The sequence below is a fragment of the Limulus polyphemus genome, unplaced genomic scaffold (genome assembly GCF_000517525.1).
Source record: "Limulus polyphemus unplaced genomic scaffold, Limulus_polyphemus-2.1.2 Scaffold3113, whole genome shotgun sequence".
NCBI classification, from domain to species: Eukaryota; Metazoa; Arthropoda; class Merostomata; order Xiphosura; family Limulidae; genus Limulus; species Limulus polyphemus.
In genome coordinates, this window is record NW_013668723.1 from 41,029 (window position 1) to 54,097 (window position 13,069).

General features: G+C 31.4%; 1 protein-coding gene across 1 annotated transcript in view; it reads right to left on the bottom strand.

The window, feature by feature from the left end:
* The window catches only part of LOC106468687 (phosphatidylserine decarboxylase proenzyme, mitochondrial-like), a 51,555-nt gene that overhangs the window by 10,729 nt on the left and 27,757 nt on the right, over positions 1 to 13,069 (bottom strand). The window contains exons 3-6 of the mRNA XM_022397053.1: positions 11,167 to 11,345; positions 8,966 to 9,159; positions 8,324 to 8,560; positions 694 to 837 (exon numbers count right to left, since the gene is read on the bottom strand). Of these exons, the coding sequence (XP_022252761.1) occupies positions 694 to 837; positions 8,324 to 8,560; positions 8,966 to 9,159; positions 11,167 to 11,332 (741 nt within the window). The 5' untranslated portion in view covers positions 11,333 to 11,345. The remainder of the gene's footprint in view (positions 1 to 693; positions 838 to 8,323; positions 8,561 to 8,965; positions 9,160 to 11,166; positions 11,346 to 13,069) is intronic.

A 13,069-nucleotide genomic window follows, 5' to 3' on the forward strand; every position in this document is an offset into this window, starting at 1 on the left:
ATAACATGATTTTTAGTCTAAAGCTTACTCTGATAATATGATTTTTAGTCTAAAGCTTACTCTGATAATATGATTTTTAGTCTAAAGCTTACTCTGATAATATGATTTTTAGTCTAAAGCTTACTCTGATAATATGATTTTTAGCCTAAAGCTTACTCTGATAACATGATTTTTAGCCTAAAGATTACTCTGACAAGATGATTTTTAGGCTAAAGATTACTCTGACAAGATGATTTTTAGTCTAAAGCTTACACTGAGAACATGATTTTTAGTCTAAAGCTTACACTGATCACATGATTTTTGAACACACTTCACAGGTAAATTCCTGTCTTACATTGTACTAATGCAAAAGTAATAGGGGTACATAGTGTTAGTAATGGGGTTCTTTAGACTAATGAACAGACCGCAATACCAGTATCCAAGACTTACAGGATTGACTGGTCACAATTCTGACAATGACTGAAGATGGAATCTCAAATGTGACATTTGTAAGTTTGAGTTGTGGAAAAGATTAATACTTATTTTATAATTTTTAACATTAGTGAAATGAGGTGAACACAATAAAAGTAAATAAAAACATTCGACGAGTGAGTAAAATTACCAGATTATTGAACCTTCTCCTTTAACACTGCAAAACCATCATGAAACATTAGAGCTATACATGATTAATAAATAAATGAGACAAAAACTTACCTCACTCTCCACTTTCTTTATACTCGATTTCCCAAAATTGGGACCTAAAAATCCAGGCAGGGAATATGTTATCCCCTTCACTTGTTCTACTCGTCCATTTTGGACTTTTCCAAAGTTTAAAACTGTGCCATCTGCTGGGCTAACCTAGAGAAAAATATTTCAATTTAATAAGCAAATTTCATTATTAAATTCCGTGTGAAGTAATCAATAAAGAATGGCCAAATAAAATATTAAAATCGTGTCACAAATAATAAGATTAAACAAGTTTTATTAACACACCAAAACCACTCCTCAATAAATTCTAGTTAAATTTTACCAAACTATTATGTATAATCACTTAATAATGTTAGTACATGCTTTGTTTTACCTAATCATAAGAAATCAACTTCCCCAAAAACAGGTTTTATCTTTTATGTTGACTTCAAAATTATTTATATAACCTTGTAATTACCATTTGAAACATTTTAGAATAACTAATTCAAATGCAACAAAACTGTTTTTTAATTTATGTTTAGAATTTAGTATAAAGTTAAATTTCTTGCATGTGGTGATTACAACTTGGCAATTAGTGTAATTTGCTAATCAATTAATAATCATGCTCATTAATCTAATAAATTGTTCCCACAAAAATTATGGATAGTTGGACTAATAAAAAATAGAAATACTAAGTTTGATTAGTCGATCATTTTAAGTTACTATAGTGGATGTAATCAATGTTCATTCAATTATATCTATTTACTGAGTTAATTGACCAGTTCTGGTGTTGGTAATTCTTTTGAAAATATTAATATGCCAATTGTCAAAATGTTTCATGAGTAACTAAACCAAAGTTTATTTCTAAGATGTTCACTTTAGTACAAAGCGCCGTGTATTTAAAAAAACAAAAAAAAACTGTCACTATCCGTAAACAATAGTTAACTTTCTATGCCAAAACAACAACAAAATTACGAATTAACAGTTCTTAAGGTTGATCAAAGTGCACTAGTTAAATATTGCTTAACAAACCATTTGTTAAAGTATCAGAATGTTGTCTACAGGTTTTCTCTTGGAAGTGGCGTAAAAAGGAAACAACTTAAACCAGTAATTAAATGTGATCAGAAATGGTAGTCGTAATTATATCATTGTTTTCAAAGATCTGTACCTTTATTCTTATAACTTATCACACAAGTAAAAAGGAAAGATTAGACAATACTACAAACACCATTTTGTTTAATATAGTACATCTCTGAAAGCAGATGATTATGTGACAAAATGCTAGTGTCAGGCACTGTTTAGCAATAATGACACTATTGTTTGTGAATACCTAATTCTTACATGTAAATCATTATAAAAGTTGTTCTTATTGTATATTACCCATTCATACAAATGGGAGAAAAAATTATATATATATATATATATAAAGAGAGAGAGAAAGAGACAGAGAAACACACACACACACAGTGTGTGAATGTGGTAGAACAATACCACATGTAGAAAGTATCAGAAAGTCGCCTACAGATTTTCTCTTGGAAGTGACTTAAAAAGAAACAACTTAAACCAGTAATTAAATAAATTTCTGAACTCGCTGAGAGACACACACACAGTGTGCGAATGTGATAGAACACCCGACAATTGTCATTTTATGAGTTTTACACACATAAAATGTTAATCGATTTGCTGTATCTTACAGGAATTTATAACAAGGTTACTCTACAAATTCTGTTGAAGTTTCTTTAATGTGGACACCACTGGCATAAATAACAGCTTTGGCACCCTTGTGTTTCCTTAAAGTCTCTTGGGTAATTTGATTCTATTTCTATTGATGCTGTGTCCAGAAGCTTTCTTTAGTACAGTTGTTACCTTTCTTCAGTCCAGCAAATCACATATTTGGTCTTGAATTTGTGGTCACCATTCTATTTAATGGATATCTCCTGAGCCTTCTTTTTTTTCTCTAAATTATCTTGAACTTTCTTGAAACTGTATCTGGGGTCTTGAAATACGAACACCTGCGCAATCAGCTTCTTTCCAGACGTATACAACAGTATACTGTGTTATTTATCCTGATCCATTATTCCCTCAATATCGTGAAGATTGCCAACACTATACCCAAACCACCACCACAGGGCATACTTCTTTCTTGACCATTGGTACTCTTTCTGCTACCTCTCAGACAAACATATACATGTCAGTTAGAAAAAAAAACATTCATATTGAGATTCATCTGCCCAAAGTACAATGTTCCATTGTTACAAATACCAGGACACAAATTTTTTTCATGACAGCTATTTTATTTTTACACAGTGATGACTTTCTTGCTGTTACTCTTCCCGAAAGTCCACATCACCGAAGAATTCTTGAGACCGTAACTTGAAACTGTGCATGACTTGTAATGTCATCAGCAAAGTTCTCACACTTTCTCCTGCCTTGACTAATGTTACAGGACTGGGTTTCCTTGTGTCTGTCCAATGTGTACTACAGAAGTATTTTGGTGAAGAGCTGAGGTCTTTTGGAATTTTTCTTAAACTCCAACCAGTAGTATGTAAAGGTTCGGCTCTCACAAAGTGTTAATTCTCTTTCTGTTTATGGATTTTAATGGCAACACCACACTATATTAGCTATACTAGAAAATGTTTTAAAAATAACATCCCTTAGGCCACTTAAAAAAAAAAGTTTCTAAGAATCGCCCACCCGATTTCTAGCAGAATGTTTTTCCCCATTTTGCCACTGTTACAACATTACCTAAATTCTCCATACATCCCTGTCAGCATTAACTGCAAAAAGTCAAACTTAGTTTGGTGTTGAGAAGGCAATCCATATACATAGAACCCAGCAGGCATATAAAAATATAGAACAGTGCAAGTTTAATGGAATTTGGAGGGTAAATCAATACAGAGTTTATTTTATGAACACTGAATTAACTATTAAAATGCCTTTATATTATTTACAAACAAAAAAATTATAATTTTGATATAAAACTGTTTTAATGTGTTTAATGAAATGGCCAACATACTAAACCCTATACTAAGAAAGACTTCTAGTAACCCCACTGTGCAAAATAAAAACATACAAGACTTTACTAGATATAAGAATGCAAAATGACTGCCTTTTTCTCTACAAATCAGAAAGAAAATATACGAAATGACAATAATAGGTTGGTTTTTTTTCCCTTTTGATTTGTACACTTAAAAATGCCATCTTTTAATAGTTGTTTAAACATATTTTAAAATACTTATACATTTGAATTCCAGTTTAGATTATCAATGGAGCCAATCTGTTATATCATATGGAAAGTTTCATTTTGTTGACGACTTAGACAAGGCAATAGGTCACAAAAATGTCAGTGTGTTAGCTGATTTTTTTAAGAGTTAAGTTCTTTTTACCTATGTAAAAAAGGCATAAATGTACAGATCAGTAAAGTAAAATCATCTGTTTAGTACAAGGGGACTGAGTTTCCCATTCACAAAATCCCGAGTGATGAATTTAAGAAAATGCACAAAATACCCGTTTTTCTGAAGAGAAAGATGTACGAATAAATAAATTAAAATGGCACTTGTGCAGGTATGTACAATTAAAACGATTATAGAGTGTTAAAATAATTGGACAATAAATAATTATTTATTGGCCAATTATTTTAACATTGTGTACTCCTTTTAATTGTAAGATTTAGGAATCTTATTGAATTGTGTAGAGGGAATGAAATAAGAACAAATATTAATTAGAAAAAACTTCTGTTACAAAAGTACTGCACAGAAATTAAATTAAGAATTGTATCTAAATGTCATGTTGATTTTAAAAACCTTCTGACTTACCATTTTCCAAAATCATAATTGTTAAAAAAAAGAACAACATATCTAGAACTCAAAAACAACCATGATTCTTACAGCTGGCAACAATCTTGCTCCATCATTGAACAGACTCACCTTTAATACGATGTTAGAATATTATTTAGCACTACTTAAAGTAACTTATTCCGTCCTGTATGTTTTCTGCAGTTTACCTACATGTATTTCACTAAACCGTGTACGCCATTTATTTATATATTTAAGAGATGATCCTGAGAAACAGGTAAATGCTAAAACAAAACAAAAATGGAGATATAAATGTACAGGTAATATGTGAAGTAATGGAAATTACTTAAAGTTTAAAAAAACTGACTGACCAACCTCAAGTTAAAAAAATAAAAGATACAAGCTTTTTTTTTTGGAGTGGCCTTATATATCTATGCAAACCGACATGAAAACCCAGACCGTTTTCATGACAAAAACTTCATGTGAAGTGCTTCGCATGTGCAAATTCAAAACACATTTCCACTTTCCTCAGGAGAACTTAAAATTGTAATGTGACCAAAAATGTGTGCCTATGCATTTGACCACGTGTCAAATGAAAAGGATTGAAAGTTTCAAACTTCTGTCAATAATGACTGATACAGAATGCACTAAACGCAACCATGCGTGACTGTGTTGGACCACTCTGTTGCTTTCTATCTAAAAATTTTAAATCAGTTAAATTTTAACATACTAAATTCATGGATCAAGGGAGATAAATCAGAAATTTGTCTATTTCGATGCTTTTTTTTAACATTTTAAACTACAATGGTTTTATTTCATAGCAACAACAAATCAATAAATTTGCACACTTCTATATATAAACTTGCACAGATCCTCCTGTTGTTATCTTGCAATCATGAGTCAAGATCATATGTTGCCTCAATGTAGTTAGTTCCAACATGGAACCCTTTACCACCATAGCTAAACCTGTTTGTTAAACTAATGTGGAACCTTTTATCAACACAGCTGAGGCTTGTTTGTTGACTCTCTTGCTACAGGCTCAATCGAATTGACTGAGTCTGTGACCCCAAATTGACATTTATAGTTTCCATACTATAACTGTTAATATGTTTTGTGTATCTTCACGAAATATTGCAAGTTTTTAATAATCATTCAGTCATTTGTAGACAAAAAAAAATGAGAATTTCTAATGAAGTATTTTCACTAAAACTTTCTCCATGAATATATGGTTGACAAAGAGTTGAATGCTCCGAGTACAAAGTGATTTTCTTAATCTGAAACATCTCACACTTAATTTGTATAATCTCTAAAACCTAAACAGATTTCAAACATTCTTTCAGTAAAACTTTATATTTTATCGGTTACTTTCTCTACCCTAAAGATTGAAGGCTATAAAGATTATGCTTTGCCTGAGTGATAACTTTATAATGAGTAATTTACATTAAATATCCTACTTCTTGGAGGGGTGGTAAATAAATTAGAGAAGAGAGGATGCTTACAGAGAAAATGCCACAATTATCATACTAGGAGATATTTAGGATTTTTTAAAATAATGCCATATAAAACTAAGAATTTAAAACTTATATACTATTAAAATATGGATTATTACCCATGTTTTTATGCCAAATTTATTCCTACACCATGAAAATAAAGAAGTTTAATAAAATTTTGAATGTAACTCACTAACACCTTGTGAATTGCACAGAAAAAGATGCACATCGGAAAAGTGTTAAACCAACGTGGAACCTTTTATCACCACAGATAAGGTTTTTTTTATTAATACTTCTATTACGAGTTGGGTGGAATCCATCTATTGTCACTGACATGACCTTATCGAACAGTGTAATGCAGAAGCTTCTGGCATTTATACCCATTGAAGGGTTTATATTATTTTTATTTCATTATCTTTACTAACGACTTTCTATTTTTATGATTTTAGTTACTTTCATAATAATAAACAGTTAAAACAAGTGGAAAAATAAAAAACCTCATACTTAGATATCAAACATTTTTATTTTCAGTAAAGCCTTATATTTTATTTGTTATTTTTTGTACTGTAACATTATACTTATTTCTCCAGGTTGTCGGTAAGTAATCAATGTATAACGAAATTAAAGGTTGAAAAATAAAATGTATAGTATTGTTAGTAGTGATTACAAAATTTCAAAGTACTTATGGCCAGAGTTTACACTTTCACCTTTTCACACTTATTTTCTGTAATTATTTTATTGCTAGCAGATGAGTTAGAAACTAGAAGAAACAAAGTGAATAGTACTCAGTACGAACAGTAAAGTTCCAAGTAAAACTCCCGAAGTTTCTTCTAATCTTTTTAAGCCTATTTCCTATTGTTACTGTACCGTTAGCAACTGAAATAGAAACCTGCCGGATATAAAGCAATGAATCACTTATGGGCCTAACACATAACTACCAAAGTAACCAAGAAATTAGTTACACTATATATATATATATATATATATATATATAACTTTTTGATAATGTATGCATGTCTTCACGAAGTCGTGTAGACCATCAGAAGACATTACAAGGATTTTGTACACAAAAAATATGATTTTTTAATTAAGTACTTTAATAAAGATTTGTTTGTAACTTTTGGCAAGAAACACTTTCAGTTGGTTATGAACTTGTATGTTATATAAGTACATGTGGCTTCTAAATCTCAAATCTAATATAGAAGGTGGGTGTGGCATTTGTGAGGAGTTAGCAAGATATATTTCCTGTGGCAGAGAAGAATTGACACAAAGGAAGTTGAAAGAAGGATGCATAAACAGAGCAATTAACCTAGTTTCTGGTTAGAGACAGAAGTACACCACATATAGTTTACTATTCAAGAGACCATCACGTGATAACAAAACTGAAGTTAAAGTATTTTTTTTAAAGGTTTCTTTTGAAATAAAGCTTAGATAATATAAAACTTTGAATTGTAGTGCTAATTTCATTGACATGCATTGATAGTAAAATTGTTTAATTAAATTTAGAATGTAATTTAGTAAAATGTGTGCAGGAAAGGGTACCTGTAAGCCCAGAGTTAAACCAATGTCAAACCCTCTATCACCACAGCTGAGGCTTGTTTGTTAAACCAATGTGGAACCTCTATCACCACAGCTGAGGCTTGTTTGTTAAACCAATGTGGAACCTCTATCACCACAGCTGAGGCTTGTTTGTTAAACCAATGTGGAACCTCTATCATCACAGCTGAGGCTTGTTTGTTAAACCAATGTAGAACCTCTATCACCACAGCTGAGGCTTGTTTGTTAAATGAATGTTGGATCCTTTATCAACACAAATGAGGCTAGTCTGTTAAATGAATGTTGGATCCTCTGTCAACACAACTGAGGCTTGTTTGTTAAATGAATGTTGGATCCTCTGTCAACACAGCTGAGGCTAGTTTGTTAAATGAATGTTGGATCCTCTGTCAACACAACTGAGGCTAGTTTGTTAAATGAATGTTGGATCCTCTGCCAACACAACTGAGGCTAGTTTGTTAAATGAATTTGGATCCTCTGTCAACACAGATGAGGCTAGTCAGCTGTGTTGACAGAGGATCCAACATTCATTTAACAGAGGCTAGTCTGTTAAATGAATGTTGGATCCTTTATCATCACAACTGAGGCTAGTCTGTTAAATGAATGTTGGATCCTTTATCATCACAACTGAGGCTAGTTTGTTAAACGAATGTTGGATCCTTTATCATCACAACTGAGGCTAGTTTGTTAAATGAATGTTGGATCCTCTGCCAACACAACTGAGGCTAGTTTGTTAAATGAATGTTGGATCCTTTATCACCTTAGTTATACATGTTTGTTAAACCAAAGTGGAACTTTTTATCACCAAAAATAACTTACCACACATTTGCCTTCACAAATGGGTCGAACTCCTGGTTTTAAAGATCTTCGAAAGAATTCTCCCAGGTTCTGATACTGAGTAACATCATCTACTAACGCCTCCTCAATATTACAGTTATACGTATTAGCAAACCAGTTGATAACTGGGGAGCGTAAGGGAAGAGGAAGCTTGATATTATTAATCCAGCCCCACAAGCGGGATGAAGTTCGTAAAGGCAGCATCTTAATCAGAGTAACCTAAACAAAATCACAATAAGCATCAAATATTAAAAAAAAAAAAAAAGAATTACAAAAATCTATATTTTTACACTTTACTTGTGCAGCAAATATAGTGTTGAAATCATTAAGAACACTTTTCCAAAAATATTAATTTTTATTCATTCCTAGATATGCCTGTTGAAATTATAATAATTGAATGTACTATAAGTGATGTAACAATTTCTAAAAGATCTGAATTAACACATTAGTCAATATTTTATCATAAACGATAACATAATGTTATTCTTACAGTAACAAAAAATATGAAACTTGTGCTACTTCTAAATACTTTTTTTTTAAAAATGACTATGGTTTAAAACATCTTTACATAAAAAAAAGTAATTAAAATTTCTATAAATGCAAGGATATCAATGTATTACTCACTTCAAAATCTGTTGCTAATTGAGTTCCTGAAGTGACTTTTGACTTTTCCCGTTTGTAGACATGCCAAAACTGCTGATAAGCAAGATAAGCAAAGCCCAAACTCAAGGGAATGGATACCCACTTTAATCTTCGAAAATAACGGATCAGCGGATTCTTTTCAAATCTTTGCCACCTGCCTGATGGCTCTCTAACATCTAAGGTAATCCAATGGTTACCAATAAAAAAAAACATAATTAATTCAGTCCAGTGTGCAGGCACACGTAGCATCAGAGTAAATGACAAAAATCTTTTTCACACTTGACAAAAATTAAATAAACTTTGAAAACATCTCCACAAACATGATTGTTTTCATGTCCTTTTCAAACAGATTAACATTTACAGCACAGAAGAACAAAACTCGAGCAACTAAATAGAACCTTAAGTTTTAAAAGTCAAATTTCAAGAGATCTATCAAAATGTCACAGAAAAACAATAAACACAGAGAGCAGACTTTTTTAATGGTCCTCTTCATTTAATACTAAAATATTTCTTTCAAAACAAAACTCCTCTATTTAAAAGCTTTCATAAATAGTTACAAAAAATATACGAACTAAGTGACGATTCATCATTTTTTTTAAAGTAGAAATAATTTAAATTATGGTTAAATCTGATGATATTGATTCCCATGACGATAATCAACTTGAAATTAATCCTTCTAATTATTTCAAATATCTAAGTAATCAAAATCTTGCCCTGTTTTGTTATTATTGCAAAGCTACCAAGGCTATTGGTTACTGTCTCTAATTTCGAGCTGCTGACTAGAGACAGAGAGAGAGGGTGACGTCTTCGTAGCACATGCTATCAACTTGCTTGCACGCATCATGGTGTGGAAAACATCATACTAATCAATTAACGGAGACACCGATTTATTGATTGACATTATCACAAATCACCCGACACTATAGCCCTTCACATTTGAAACAATTTATGTCTATACGCCAACAACAAGTTTTATCACATATTTTTTGGACTCCAATCATAATAAATTGGTAATTTACATGTTCAATAACTTACATTTAAATAAAACAGGTACTCCAAAGTTATAAACTTAATACCTCAAAAACTATATTGCTAGCAATACTGCTGATTACCTAACAAACACTTACATAGACAACACCCACAAATTTTGGTATATTGTGATGAATAAGAACATACTTCCGATGATTGAGGTGTTTAAAATTGTTAAGGGAATTGATAGTGTTGATGCATCATCTTTTTTTCATACTAAGTGGTAAGAAAGTAATATTAGGGGACACAAATATAAATTTTTGGCAGTCATCTTCAGTTAAAACAGCTTTCTTTTTCAAACAGAGTGATTGGACTTTGGCATGGGTTGCCTTCAGATGTGGCGGATGTAGTTAATTTAATGGAAAGCTTGATAAATATTTGAATGACAAATTTTTTAGAATTTAATTTAGTGGATAGGACAGCCAAGATGAACCAAAAGGCCCTTTAATAGATGTATTTTGAAGAATATGTACTTCTAAAAAAGATAAAACTTTTAGTTTGAAATTATTCTGAATAACCAACATTAATGGTAGAGCAGTGCTCATACAAAAAGAAACTTTTTTTATGGGTGTTTAATTCTCTTCTCTCTCTCTATCTCTGAAAAATTCCTCTCACAGACGACTGTTGTTAAAAGAACTAAAAAATTTAAATTAAAAATAAGTGCTTATTTTGACAAAGTAGTCCCATACACAAATGCAGGAGGCTGAAAAGCCAGATAAAGTTTGACATTTTCATGCTTACAGATATAAACACTAAATTATTTGGATCACGTGCACCCTAATCTATCTTGTTACAGGAGTGCCTGTTACACAAGTTTTATGCTTCGATAGAAATGAATGCTCAAATACTGTACTCTTGAGTCTGCCTATTCATATCTTGCATGATGATGTTAGAAAGTTTAATTATTTGCCAGCAACTACATGATGTTTTTATCATTCCTAATATTACTGAGTATACCCATCATTTTTTTTTTGTGTTGATAAAAATATGATTTCAATTAGACTTTGATCTTAATGACTTTGAACTTGATAAACAGATTTGCAAACACAATTAGGCTGTTGCGAATAATTCAGAGATTTTGAGCTTCGGTTGAATAAAATTATTTTAAATTACTATTTATTCATTGAATATCTTAACCAAAATTGTAAACTTACCCGAACTAGTTCCTGCATGTTTAAATCCACAGGTATTCGACACCTGAAACACTTCTCTATTTAAAAGTCTGTGATTTGGAGTAAACCATCTACTGGCACAAAGTTTCCCTGGAAAACTTTGGACCCCCCTGCAAGGGAAATGGTACCACAGCATCCCCCCATCCATTGTCAATGATACCCTAAAGTAAGTGGGAAAAAAAAAGAACAACATAACCAAACCTATGTACATCAATTCACCAATGAAGTAAAAGAACTTGCATTAATTCACAGGTAATCCATAATTTACAGATCATGAACCTTCACAACTAAATATTTTCTTCTTAGATAAAGAAAAGCTGGATGTAATGACACATTACAACTAGATGTTCATGTTCGAATACTTTTCATCAACTTGTTTCTTAACAGGCCCATTATGGGTTCACAATAAATAAAGCAAGATTTATTCACAATAGATACATGTACATATTTAAGTTAAATTCTTTACTACCTAATACACCAATAAGAAATTTACATTTACTTCAAACTTAACTAACAGGGTGAAATTACCAGTAAGTTTAAATTTAAACCACAGATTTTTATGCTAATCTGTACTGCTAGCTACAGTTAGCATAAGAAACTGGGTATGGTATTGGTTAACCAAAAAATACTTTTCAGGATGATATATAAATGAGTATAATTATCATGAATGCCTCACAAAAATCTTTAATAATTCACCCACTAACATTATAAAATCTTTGTATTTGTATAAATTACTTCACTGTACCTTTAAAATGAAGAGATTTAAAGTGAACATTTCAATCTAACACATCAATATACCAATTTAGAAAAATAAAATTGCAGAGGGAGCACCATAACCTTTAAATTATTTTGCATGTGCCTTTACTAAATTTTGTTTTTGCTGACAGAATAAAACAAATTAAATCTCAAGAGGTTTCATAAAAGCTTTAACAAGGAATTGAATTATGCACAGATAATTTTTTTTAACAACTGAGCTGGTCTTTTAAGAACATATCAATTCAATTCAGCTACGTATAATACAAGTATTTATAAGAAACATTTCGTCGCACATACAGATTTATCAAATGTTGTGACAAAAACTTTAGCCTCATAAGAGTATTTGTTGTTTCCAAATATAACAAGAACATATGCAACACCTGGGCTTAATGGCCAAGACATGAGACCCAAAGGTCCAGCATAGCCATTGTAAAATTTATAACTGTTGACCAAAGATAGCTACAAATAGTATGATTAACTGTCACAGTTATTATGCTCCAAAACTGAAAGTACAGTGTTTTGTGATCTCTAACCTGTCATACTAACCACTACATTATAATATGGATGGAGAATCCAGAACTCCTGCTAAACATTTCAAGCTCATATATACAACTTATGGAAACTTAAGAGCATAAATGTGATCATCTTTCTATCTCAAGAATACCATATTCACTTACATACAAACTTCTGAAAATAATATGTAAAACTACAAGCTGAAAAAACACAAACACAAGTCATATGAATAGCTCACCAATCACCACTATAGGCATGTCATATTGGTGATAAAAAGGCAGGCAGAGAATCACCTGGGTCATTAACATTAGAAAATGGATCAGAAGTAAGGCTTATGTTTTGCATTTAAACACCAAATATAACACAAACAATAGAGAAAATATATAAAAACAAAGAATTAATTACAAATATATTTGGTTACTTATTTTTCTGACTAAACCAATCCGTTTAAATTCGATGACGAGGAACCCACTTTGAGACTAATAATGGCTGGAGACGGCTTAAATGGGTAATGAAGAAAAACTTTAATACAAGTTTAACATGACAGCAAATGTACAACGTTTCGACAAGGTTTTGTCATCATCAGGTACGATCAGGTACATTTGCTGTCATGTTA